Genomic DNA, 13692 nt, shown 5'->3' with positions numbered 1-13692 from the left:
TAGCTCCCTAACATTTCAGGCTTATTGGCAACAACAGTGACAACAGTGTTGGGTGATAGGAGTATGTGTGAGCGACAGCACCATAGTAACCAGAGCTTATTGGGCCCACTTTTTTAAAGAGTGGGCTGACCAAAAACGCAGCATCAATCAAATGGGGGTGCATTGTTGCATATCAATCACAGGTTTAATCATTTTAAAGCAGCATAAAGGGATTTTTTGACCACTTGGTGGTTTTGGAACAAGCTCTGAATACAACACGGACATATTATCTTCTCATAATGATGACATGGTCAATGTGTTAGCAAGCATGTGTTGCCTATTTACTAGGACTTCAATACTTTTTTAGGCACCGGCCGAATTGCCTCCTTAGTATCAAGTATCGCAAAATGCCATGTTGTTTTTTTAACCTAAGGAGTAAATGTAATCAGCGTCAGTGAACCAATAAGCAGGTTTGTACCAAGATCTAATAATGGAGGTGATTGGCTGTCTACACGTCGTAGAGGCAGGCAGGAAAAACACCACGTTACGCACAGAGATGGGGCTCACGTGTGCGTGTGAAGGAGCTGAAAATGAAAAAAAGATTTGTACCGTAATGTTGTAATTTCTTTTAATTAAAATGGATTTTTTTTTTAATTGGTATCGAAAAAGAGTATCGTTCAGGAGCCGAAAATATCTGGCTCTTTAGCAGTTAAATGCTTCATTATATTCACCGACTAGTCGCATTGGTGCTGGGCATGTAGTTTACAGTAGGTTCGTCAGAGCTTTTTCACTGAGAACTGCTGCCTGCTGTGACTGAAAACGAGCTTGATGAGAGCGGTGAGAGTGATCCAAACCAGTAAAGTTGCAGGACTTAAAAAACAAAACAATAAATCTTGCAAAGGAATGTCATAAAATATATCTTCAATGAGGAAAGACCCTCCGCTGAAAAAAATAGACTACTCTCCCTTTAGCAAAAATTTAATACAAACACAGAAAACCTCATCACATCGCATTTATATCCCCATAACCCTATCTTCGAAGAAAGAAAAGTTGCATTGACATCGCGTGACGTAAGAGAACAATACAATCTGAATCGACAAATAGGGGAAAAGTTAAAATATAATATGTTAGTTGTGAAAACATAAGCATTGAACATAGTTAGTTCATCCCTGTTACCTACTTCCTCTCCAAGTCGCCACTTCTCTCCAAGTACCAAATGAGTCCTAGCCTGCCACTAAAGTTGGACTGAGCCACAATATGAGTCATCCCTAAACTGAAACACTTTCGTAACTGTACAGACACACATCCCCGGCAGTTTAATGGGAAGCAGGGCGGAAAGTGACAACCATCTTCCATTCGGTCGAGCTTGGAAGGACGTTTAACACGAGTAGAGGCCGATGACCTCTTGATGGAAATCCCACATCTGTAAATCAGCCGTCACACAGTCCACACGACCACAGGACACACACACACACACACACAAAGATATGCACTTGCTCTCAACCCTGAAGCTATTAGTGCTAAGACCTCTGTCACCGGGCATCTGCCCAAGCTCCCTTGCCAGTTAATATGGTTAGAGTGTGATATAAACAGGATATTTTAGCAGTTTCCATTGGAGTTTGTGTGTGTGTGTGTGTGTGTGTGTGTGTGTGTGTGTGTGTGTGTGTGTGTGTGTGGGGGGGGTGTTACATTTTGTGAGATGAATTCTACACAGATCACTAGTCCCACTCCACATGTCTCCTCCCCTTACATGGCGGCGTCCTCCAGCCGCCGTAAGCTCATTCATTCCCCTAAAAGGACGCTGCATTTTTCCTCCTGACTTTGGATATTAGTAGAGTCAAGCCTATTCAAAATAATCCTCCCTAGCTAAAAAAAAAAAAAAAAAAAATTGGGATGTTGAAAAATGAGAGTGGGGGAGAAACTGGCAGAGGTTTTTGCAGGTCCTCCAGATGCAGCGTATTACCATCTGCCTATGGAATGTCAGTAATTTCCAGAGCGTCTTTAATAGCTTTCCTAATATGACACACAGCAGCACCCGGGCCAGAGTGAGTGATATAGAGGCTTGGAACAGGGTGCTGCAACTCTGATCACCTGCCTGAAAATGACAAACCGAGAGGCTGCACAAAAAGGAGAAAAACTTCCACACTCCTTAGGTACTCACTCAAATAAACAGTTCTTGGGTCGGAAGTCTCAGCTATGGAGTCATTATATATCATAATAGCAGCTGACACAGACCATCCCCTGAATCAATTCTTCACACTACTTCCATCCGGCCGCAGATACAGAGCACTGAACTGGACTAAAGCCTATTTCGAAAAAACGTTTTGTCCCCACCGCCATCACAGTGCTGAACAAACTGTAATACCGCCACCACCACCACCTCAGTTGCTTTGTAGTTTTCACATTTGATGTGTCTATGTAGGTGTCCTAATGTGATGTGTTTTTTTTGTATGTGTTACATGTTTTTTGGGTTTTTATATATGTGTTGCTGTGCTATGGAACATGAAAAGAAGATGTGTAGAAATGATTATCCCTATGGGACAATAAAGACTATCTATCTATCTATCTATGTACTGTGTGTGTGTGTGTGTGTGTGTGTGTGTGTGTGTGTGTGTGTGTGTGTGTGTGTGTGTGTGTGTGTGTGTGTGTGTGTGTGTGTGTGTGTGTGTGTGTGTGTGTGTGTTTCTGCGAGATGACTACAGGGGGTCCCTCAGATAAACAGACAGTCCCGATGTTGCCCAGCATGAGCCACGAATTCTGGGTAACATGATTCCCTAAAAAACTCTAAAATGTCGATGCACCCAAGGTGATATTTATTGGTGTAGACTTTGATGTCGGATGGGAAAATAAAGATTACGCTCTGAGAAACTGTTGTTACCTTTAGGTGGGAAGTAGGATTTGCTCTCAGCTTTGTGGGGCCAATCTACCACCAGGTGCCCATAACGACGGAAACTGTTGGTGATTTCGTCTGTAAAAATGAAGACAATTGAAGAAAAAAAACTGACATGAATGTTATTTTCATGACATGATTCGTGGTTGTTTGTGCAATAGGCATATGAAGGACCCTATGCAGAGCCACACTCAGTGCTGATACAGGCACCGTTTCTATTTTTTGCCGTGTTCCTGCTGCAGTAGTAGCCACTGCATTAAACAGGAACACAGGGCGGGCTCATCCAGTCTGCACTGGGCTGACTCATGCTGTGGAAACTCATGAATTTTTCAGCCAGCTCAGGACACGTATTGTGCATCATGTGCTTGTTCAACGGTGTAGACACATGTCAAAGTAAACATTTCATATTAACGTTAAACTCTTTGGCATGCTCTAGAGATTGTGGAATCAATTACAGGTCCATGACATAACTGGTCACAGACGTCACACACTAAAGCTCTGCAAGTGATATAAAAATCTACTGATTTTGAAGGTTAAAATAAAAGTTCTCTGAGGCATATTAAAGCAGAAGTCACAGTGATTTGGCGCTGGTCTGGATAACACGTTACATTCACTCTGACTTCGATAAACTGTCAAGTCTGGTTTTTGGTGACAACTCGTTGGTATTAAGTTTCAAATCACAGTGACCGACAGCGGACCCAGTGATATATGGAGGCTATTTATTAGAAGTTTACAATGGCTAATTTGTGGGTAATTTTAATATAGCCAACATTGACTGTCACGGTTCCCCAAAGAATACTTTAACATTTTGGGAAAAACACTTGCTGAGAGCTACAGTAGATGAGGAAATCAATACCACTCTCATGTCTGTACAGTAAATGTGAGTCTTCTTGCGGCAGCCGGTTAGCTTAGCTTAGCACAATGACTGGAGACAGGGGGAAACAGCTAGCCTGGCTCTGTCCAAAACTAACAAAATGTATTGTTTGTTTAATCCATCTAAATGTGTTGTGGCTTTACGAGGGTTATGTACCAGACTAAGTCTTGGGGGGCAGTTTCCCCCATTTCCAATCTTTGTGCTAAGCTAAGCTAACCAGCTGCTGGCCGCAGCTTCAAATTCAATGCACACATATGAGAGTGGTATCAATCTTCTCATTTAACTCTTGGCAACAAAGAGAATAAGAGTATTTCTTAAAATGTTGAACCATTGATAAAAATGTTCTTTGATTAGGGGTCATTGGTATAAAAAGCTTCCACTTGTACAGCCAAACCAGGCTTCTTAACAGACATTTATCGTGGCTTAATAATAGTGTGTTAAATTAATATCCTCAACAATGGGTGTCAAGGTGCCCTTAAGCAAGGCCTTAAATACTTCAGCGTAACTGTTAGTGGCAAACAGCCAAAGACAAAGACTGCACTGGGAGGCTTCCAGTTGTGAATGTACTATACTTTATGCGTCAGTATAAATCTGCAGCAGGGAGATGCTAACAAAAAAAGAGCCTGAAGTTAAGTGAAAACCTTTCTCTAGATGAGTAAATGAAAAATAAACAGAAAAAAAAAAAAAAAATCGGATCCATGTTTACCTTCGTCTATGTCAGGGGGGAGGCCTCCGACAAAGACCTTCCTGGAGTAGCGCTCCATCCTCTCTCCGTTCTGACAGCGGGTGGGCGAGTTCAGGCCAGGGGTCAAGGAGGGGTCACCGTGACCGTCGTCGAGGAAACCGTCTTCAAAGGGGAAAAGACAGGAGCGACCTGGGAAGAGAGGAGAAGAGAAGGACACCAGGAAGACAGATAGGGGGGTGGGGGGGGGGACAGAGAGGTACGAGAGTGTGAAGTAAAAAGGGAGGGAGGGTGCGACAGATGGATGAATTAATGAATTAATCCCATCTGGAAACTATTACGGCAGTGGAATCACTTTGGATATTGAGATTACCCTCATATGTCTGTTTTCCAAACACATTTTTCTGACTCTTATTTGATAAGGGTGGTATACAAAAAACCTAGTGATACATACATTAACAATTCCCAAGTGATCATATTTTCATTTGGTGGGGTGGCTTCAAGGTCGCAATGTCTCTTGTCTTTCCCCGCAGTTCATTCTTTTTTGATACATATATGTATATGAAAACATTAAAAAAAAATGAAAACACTATATGGCAAAAAGTATGTGGACACCCATAAACGTACAGTGATTCCCAGGTTTCAAAAGTCTTGTGGAAAAAGAAAAAAGAAAAAAAGATTTCCAACAATTGCATGAGGGTGTAATGTCCGGGTGTGCGCATACTTTTGTCCACAGTGTGTATAAAATCCCAATCATGATATCATGATATAATGTCATCTTGGGAACTTCCTGGTGACTCTATCCTCATTAAAATGTCTTTCTGACCTGCTGAACTGCAGCACAGAATGAGAATGGAGGCGCTGTAGATCAGTCAGTAATGAGCATGGCTATGGTAGTCTCTCCTTGTCGGACACGTCTTAACAAACTGGGTTTCCCACTGGCAGGCTTCCACTGCTGCAGCCATGTCGGAGCAATATCTTAGTGTATTTCTGATTGTGGTGTGTTGCTTGTCCAAATGTAATATGCATGTTCTATGCAGTGGAACCACATTGGTCTCTCTTTCTTTAGCAGGGTTAATATTTGACTTAGGGCTGGGCGATACGGACAAAATCAAACATCATCATATGTACTGCATTTGACCAAATACATCAATATCGATATTGTGGCGATAGTGTAGGGTTGTCATTTGGTGCTTTCACATAATATTTACACAATGAGATTTTTTTTTAAATAATCACCAGTATGTGTGACTAAGTGGGTAAAGGCATCCAAAATGTAATAGGATATCTAGCCTCATATATCGATATCAATATAATAACGATATATTGCCCGGCCCTAATTTGACTGTTTGATAAATGTGGTAAGCAATCACATTTTTACATAATAAAGGAATACTGCACTTTCTGTCCTCTGTCTCCTACATCAACTATAACATATAACAGCAGCCCAATAGTGCAGTGACCTTAAACAGCTCATACAGCAGCTTTCCTCCTTGCTGAACAAAGACAGACAGTAAAAAAAGAAAAGGCAGATCAACTCAGAGATGAGCAACATTGGAAGCACCCATCTTTGCCATTCAGATGATGGATCACTTCTGAGTCAGCGTACATCTTCATGAAACCCTCCGGATTCATTTCAGAAGCACTCCAACTAAACACGCTATAATATTTGAAAAGGTTTAGGGTTTGATTTGGTGGCAGAATCACACTGCCACTGACTGGAGAAATGGAGTCCATCACTGTTGTACCAAATAATAACAATAGTTTTTAGAACTGCTCTTACACGGAGTTGCATTTATATTATGCAGTACAACAATTTGCACTATTGTTCATATTATTAACATTACAGGTAGAACACTGACTCAGAATGGAAAGAAAAAAAGGAAAGAAGAAGATTTCTTTTTCCTCTCACCATCAAGCAAAACAAGAATCATATTGACAGATTTGGCAGACCCTTGCTCCATGTCGATTGAATGCACAACATGCAAAACTGGGTGTCCAAATTAATCTGATTTCATTCAATCACAGCACAGATGATAAAAGCAGATAGTGACACAACAATGAGAACCCCCTCAGCCTCGGAGAGAGACACGGCCGCCACGGCAATTAGAACCCCCGAGAAAATGCCACACGTTACCTCTTCTGCGGCCATAGCTCCGGGCTGCTTGTCAGCACAGTGGAGGGAAGGAGAGACACAAGGAGAGACAGAGGGTTGGGGTCAGGAACCAGGGTAGGAAAAAAGATATAGAGACATGGGTTTTGTGGAAATACATCAAAACCAGGAACATCTCTAAGGCAACTGAGAAACCACAGATGGCCACACCTAAGCTTCGACAAAGGGTGGAGGATGATTATCGCAGCCTGGCACCAGCACCAGCCCACAGTAAACCTGCTGCACCTGCCTTGGCAACAAATGCATGCAGATGCTGAGGGGGTGGCAGCACGATACGTGAGCTTTAGGCACGGAAATGGCCGAGATATTAAGCAGCATAATGCCCGGTAGCCAGAGACCGTGATATCTAAGTTTAATGAACCCACAATAGCTCGCGTTCGTGATAATCCTCTGTGAATATTCACAAATGAGGCCATAAAGCAGCGTGCATGCAGGACTGGAGGTGGAGCAGGTTAGTCATTATCATGGCCTCGGTGAAATATTAAAAGTTACTCCCAGGTTAGGTATGGCAGGCCAGGTGCGAGTGGAAACTTCCCACAGGAGAGGAAAGCTGGGGAGGGAGGATAACATGCAGAGAGGAGGGGGGCAGTGGAGGACACGCTATGATGTCAGGGTAGAAGGGATCTAAATCTATGGCAAGGTGAAGGTACAGCGTCGCAACCACATCGAATCAGCAGGTCACAAAAATGACCTGCGCCTTGTCTTTTCACGATTTTCAATGATCTTTTCACTGCAGTGACTCAAAAAGAAATCAAAGAAATAAAGATAACAATTGTAAATTTTACAGGTGTTATCAGTGCACGTTTCTCAAATTTAGTTTTTTACTAACTGGAAACAATGTAGCTCATTTTGACGAATAAAATCAGGACTCAAAGCCCAGTCACTAACTTTTTCCAGAGCCTTGGACCACATTTCATGGTCTCCTCCCTATACAGGACCAACTAGGACCAAGGTTCATGAAAACTGAGCAATCTCCATCCGCTGAGGAAGACCATGAGATGCGGTCAAAAGTTTTGAAAAAAAGCAGTAAATGGATCTGGAGTTCAGATTCTTTTTTTGTCAGAAGGAGCTACATTATTTACAGTTAGTCAATGTCCATTTAGCTGTTTAATAGCTTTTTCTGAAGTTTTTCTTCGCATTTCACAGTTATCCCCCCTTATACAACCACGCTATCACACTTAGCTTACGTGTTGAAAACTATGCAAACACCATCCACTGAGAAAGACCAGGATGTTCACTTGAAAGCTCAGGAATGGGCTAGTTATTGGACATTGGAGTGGCTACATCGTTTCCAGTTCATCAAGGGTCCATGTAGCTTTTTCCAATTGCATCTTACTGCATTTATTATTTATTGCGTCTTTTCCCCATATACGTACTATCACTGTTATCAATTTCCATAGGTACAGTAGGTCACAGGATGACAGCCATGACACCACAGTAAATTCCATCCACTGAGGAAGACCATGAGATGCATTCAAAAGCTCCAAATATACCTTGAGTTATACCTCTTTTTCCAAGATTGAAAAATGAACTTTCATGTTCAATGTAGGTCAGGCTTTATGTGCATAAAACACAACATCTTGTTTCAGGATTGTGTTTGAGTGTGTCCATAATCTCTGAAATCGTCCCACAAACAAGCTCAATTTGAATCTGCTGAATGCAAGCCACACAGGAGGCAACATGGGGCTTGAAGGGATAGTTCAGATGTTTTGAAGTAGGGTTGTATAAGGTACTTATCCATTATTAGCTACAGTAGATGGTGGCGAGCACGCCCCCAGTTTAGAGAATCAGGCAGGAGTACAGGCATGGAAGCTTTGAACGGGGGCAGCAGCTAAACAGATTTTAGCCACCTAAAAAAAGGCCCACCTAAAAACATCTATATCAGTTTAAGTGTACGCTATATTTAGAATATTTTCCGCTTTACTTTGACATCAGACAGCCCTTTCCGAGGGGGAATTGAAGTATATCCATCTAAACTCTCTTCAAAGCCACCAGACTCTGTTGACAAAAACTGTAATTGTACAGTACCTCGTAAACACGGGACTTGCTTGTCCACTGCTGCCTTGATCCGTTAGTTGTGTGACTTTTGTAAATGCAAATGAACCCCTTAAAACACCAAAGTCACACAATAACACAAACTAACAAAGTGATCGAGGCAGCGGTAGACCAGCAACTCCCGTGTTCTACGAGGTAAAACAACTGTTTTTGTCAAAGAAGTCTGGTGGCTTTGAAGAGAGCATCGATGGAGATAACAGTAAGGGCTGTCTGACAGCAAAGGTAAAGCGGTGAAAATATTTTTAAATACAGCGTACACTTACACTGATTGTTTTAGGTGGGCCCTTTTTTTTTTAGGTGGCTAAAATATGTTTAGCTGCCGCCCCCGTCCACAGCGGTACATTGCTTAGCTTCCGTGTCGGTTCTCCTGCCTGCTTCTCCAAACTGGGTGTGAGCCGAACGCCACCTACTGTAGGTAGTAATACACCGACAATGGAAAAGTACCTCATACAACCACACACAAATCCCAACTGCCCCCTGTAAGACTGGGAAAATTCAAACAAACAGCAGAGGGGTAACACAGTCTAAACAGATCCTCCTGCTCCTCTAAACACATCGGTCACAAAGCAAACCCGTCGCTTCAAAAACCAATATGGGCCTTTGCATTGTGAGAGCCCCATTGTGTGACTAAGGGTCTCTGGCTTCTCTTTGGGAATATATTGTCTCTGAGCCTCTTCTCCCTTGCTATGTTTTCATTAAAAAAGATCTGGCTCTCCAATCCAACAAAAAACCTGGGCAGCCTCTCTGCAGCTTTGCCCTCTCGCCGCCTGGCCTTGGCAGAAACAAAGTCGCCTAGCAACCAGGGCAAAATGAAGAAAACTTTATGTGGGGAAGCGTCAGATGTCTCAGTGAGAGAGAATAAAACCCATGAGGGAGAGAAGGAAAGGGAAAAGTGAGGGTTAAGAATAAGTACCAACTTCAAACTGTGTGGTGTCTGGGAGAGCGAGAGAGAGCGAGAGAGAGCTAGAGAGAGCTAGAGAGAGAGAGAGAATGTTTGAAAGGAAAGTGGGTGATTCCTCTGGGCATGATGAGTTTGAGGTCTCTTGCTCTGCTTGGCTTCAAAGCCTCAGACACTTCTACTAAGCTGTCAAGTGAACAACACCAATACATCTGAATAGAGGCGCTATGCTTACTACTCTCCATCCTTTCTTCTTCACTTCAAGTGCTAACACCATCCGAAGAAAGCAGAGCCCTTACGGATTCTCACAGCGGGAAGCCTCAAAGCTAATGGGACGAAATGAAGGAGAAACACTGAGTAAGACACTTTAAAGTTGAAACCAAAGCTTCCCTGTCTACACACATCAACAGGCTACAGTGGAGAGAGCCAGTTCTGACAGACTTGGAAGATCTGGACAGATCTGTGCTTGTTTGAGTGTAATCCCATGACACAACAGTTTAACATCAATCACACCTTTTCCGAGGATAAGTGATGAAAAGAACAAAATGAGGAAAGTGCACCAGTGGTAGGAACTGCTTAATCGAGAAACTTTTTTTGTATGTTACATATCCTCGGCCATTTTTATACCCCGTAGGCTGACTGAACATGTCTAAAACTAGGGCTTCCGTGATTTGGTTTGATCACCAGTCAGTCCAGACATCCTTGATATTCTGCGGTTTGAACAAAAAGATGGGAAACATGATTTGTTTGCCCCTAAAAGAACTCCAGGACATGGCCAAAATTGGTGTGTAAGGCCCTAAGAAATCATGATCCCTGATCCCATCCAAAGACAAATAATGAGCACTTGGAAGGGCAGGGCCTGACCTAGAAAACTGTGTGGCCTCCATTTAGCAGCATGACGGGATATAGACCTGATTTCTCTCTTTGGCTCGTCTCATGTCACTGTTAGTCATCTGCCGGCTGGTGGGACACCGGGGGGGGGGAATCTGGTCTCACATGCTGGGGTATTTTTGAAAGTGCTTTTCACAGGTCAACTGTGCTTCGTCTCAGTACTTAGAGGTCTGTCCTAGCTTTATGGTGTCAGGGAATCCAGACCTTAGCAAAGGGGTAGGCTGGTGTGCCCATAGCACACTGACATGGGCCACTGTGGTTAGGGGGTTATACTGTATGTGCTTCATAGGAACACACCACAAAAACACTTCCCATTCTTCATTCCTTCAAAAAAGGACAAAAAGCAGCTGCAACACTTTTGAGTAAAACTCAGACAATTCTAATTAATTCCATATGGAGAACAAGATGACTAGAATGAAACGTGACGTACTATTCAATGGCATTATGTGCTCGGCTCCAGGATGATGAAAGTTGAGGCCCATGCGTCCTGTGGAAGAAAAAAAGAGAAACGATTTTACAAAAGAGGGAAAACATGGAAATCGCTGATAAAAAAAAAATAAATAAAAAAAAGCCACCCTGTTAACAGACACATTTAATCTTTCATTCTACCGTTGGCAATGGGAAAATGCCAGCCAAGATGAAATGTTTAACATGAAATGAATGAACAACAAATTTACTCAATGTGATACAATGGCACAAAGGACAAGCACAGACAGCAGATGCAAAACAAGGAGGTGGAAACACGCATTCCTTTGTTGTCACATATCTCATATGCACGCACACACACACATGCACAAACACGCACACACACAGGCAGCTATAAGGCTAGGAATTCAACAGAGCGTGCATTCTGCAATGGTGACAACGTGTGCATGTTACAAGTGCCCATCTGTCAGTGTTTTTGTTGGAAGAGGGGAGGTGTGGGAAATCTAATTCTTCCTGGTTATCTCTGTCTCCGTGATCCTATATTTAATAGGCGACAACAACAAAAACACACAGGCAGAAATAGCCTACCTGGTTTAGGACAAAACATTGCAGTCCCACTGTCAACATCATTTGCAGTGGCAGCCGCAGAGGCACACCCTATTATCCTCAACCACTTAAAATTAGGGTCCTCTGTCAAAATACGCCTACACAAGCTCTTTACTCAACACACACAGCAAGCAAGCAGTCTGTCTGTCTACCTATGTCTACCTAGAGTCATTTAGACAGAAGGTGAAGCAACATTTTCACTGAGACACATCAATATTTGGCCTTTAGATTTAATGAAACACAACCTTTGTGAGCCCACACTGTCACGGATATCCTGCTGCATGTTGCAAGCTGCTATGGCGCAAACAAGATGACATGTCAAAATGTTGTAAATTTGGCCACAGAAGACAGATAGTGGGGCCTCTTCCTGATTCGCAAACAAGAACGGGACTAGCACTTATAGTGAGTTCCATTTACCTCGGAACCCGGAAGCCGGAGCTGGGAATGACATCACACCCGAGTTGAATGCGTTCCTATTACAAGTCAGATTTTCATTGTTTTTATTAGCTCTAGCCAGGTTAGCCATTGTTAGCAATACCAGTTGATAACAATGTATTACGACGTTTTTTTTGTGCATACAAACAGCGTGACAACATGTCCACAGATAGAAGTTGAACATGCCTGTGTGAACAACTAATTTAGTGAGACACAAATAAGACAGAAGTGCTTATAACTTTATGTTACTACAGCTTTCACAACTGTTGACACAAGGGGCAGCCATGTTGGATTTTGAACTTGGCTACTGCGAGGTTGTCCGAGTTGCGAGCTCGGAAATCCGAGGTCAGGGGGGCGTGGAAAATCAAGCGTTTCAAGTAAAAATGGAACGCACTATAAGACCTGGTTCAAAAACAGAGAGGCAAGGTGGGGGGAGGACAAGGGGGAGGCCACCCTGCAGCGCCACAGATGTGGATTTCCACACTCCTCTCAGCCAGGATCGAGGAAACAGTAGGACTCGAGGGCAAAATGAGTGCGACAAGCCCATACATTCACACGTTTGTTTGAACACGTGGATGTGTGTGACATGGCCTAGTGTCACATGGTCTTCGCTCTTTCCAACTTATTATCATGAGGAAATAAACATTTTGTTGCAAAGACTAGATGCACCCAAAAGGAGGAAGATCCAAGTGTTGTGTGCTGACACTGAGGGTTTTTTTCTCTCTATCATATATATTGGTAAATGTGTGGGTGGTCTATTTGTTAGTCCACCAGGTTCAACCAAATGAGAGTGTTTAAGGCCAAATGTCTGACTGGCTGCAATGGATTTGAGGTGGCTTTCACCTGAGCAGTTTGGTCCATTTTAACCAAACCCCGGAGCATTTGGTCAGATAGTCCGATTTGTTTGGGGCGGTGTGAAAGCTCAACTCGAACAAACAGCCGAACTCTGGTCCGCTTGATGAGAACTATCAAATTCATAACCTATTACACATGTGACAACACATCATCATCTCTCTCCATCACTCGCTGTCTTGTCAGCTGCTTATATTATTCGCGTCTAAAATGGTTGAAACACTGAAGCGAAATTATAAATCCCAAGACGTTATAATTTTGGTGTTGCTCCATTGTTTCAGCACCAATAGACCAGCGACCGTTTTGACCGTGTGACATTTGTTTACAATGTTTGGTGCGCTTGACAAAGTGCGGTGTAAACGCTAACCGAACAAAAACCGGAAAAATGCAACAATGTTGCAACTTTACCTCCGACCGCATCAAGTCTACCGAACTATAGGTGTGAAGGCGCCCTGAGAGTGAATCCCTTATAGCCCCAGAGCAGACAGAGCACCTTGACCTAGCTCCACTGCATTTGGTTGAGCAAAAAAATTTATATAAATTTTAGGATCAATAATATACGGCATTACTGATACGCTCCATTGAACACAATCACAGTCAAAGCTTTGACTTTGCCGATAGTAGGGTAAAAGTCACAACAAACCCTGGGGTCTGTGCTTCCCTTTCAGTCTACATTAGTCATTTTGGGTAACGGAGGGGGACAGTTGCCCTCCTAAAGCCTTAAAATAGCTCTGGGCATGTGCCATCTGCTTCCCTCAGGAGTTGAGTGGCAGGTCCTGAGGGGCCCCTGAGTTGTTGCTGCTGCAGCCGCTCCTCTTCTGGTGACATTTCCTCACTGAGATCCTGAGCTATTATCAACCACCCCGTGATGGCTGCGCAGCAGCGCGGCCACTTGGGAGACACACCATCCGCTTCCTTACACAGGGATTCA

General features: G+C 43.1%; 1 protein-coding gene across 7 annotated transcripts in view; it reads right to left on the bottom strand.

Annotated features, from left to right (window-relative positions):
• cpeb3 (cytoplasmic polyadenylation element binding protein 3) overlaps positions 1-13692 on the bottom strand; it is a 48509-nt gene that overhangs the window by 12704 nt on the left and 22113 nt on the right. For 5 of the 7 annotated variants that reach the window (XM_078273500.1, XM_078273506.1, XM_078273503.1 and 2 more), the window contains 4 exons: positions 10873-10929; positions 6563-6586; positions 4450-4617; positions 2858-2947 (listed from right to left, as the gene is read on the bottom strand). In XM_078273500.1, the coding sequence (XP_078129626.1) occupies positions 2858-2947; positions 4450-4617; positions 6563-6586; positions 10873-10929 (339 nt within the window). The remainder of the gene's footprint in view (positions 1-2857; positions 2948-4449; positions 4618-6562; positions 6587-10872; positions 10930-13692) is intronic. The other 2 variants (XM_078273501.1, XM_078273507.1) reach the window with 1 other exon arrangement.

The sequence above is a fragment of the Sander vitreus genome, chromosome 17 (assembly GCF_031162955.1).
Source record: "Sander vitreus isolate 19-12246 chromosome 17, sanVit1, whole genome shotgun sequence".
NCBI lineage: Eukaryota > Metazoa > Chordata > Actinopteri > Perciformes > Percidae > Sander > Sander vitreus.
This window is presented reverse-complemented; position numbering and strand designations above follow the sequence as displayed.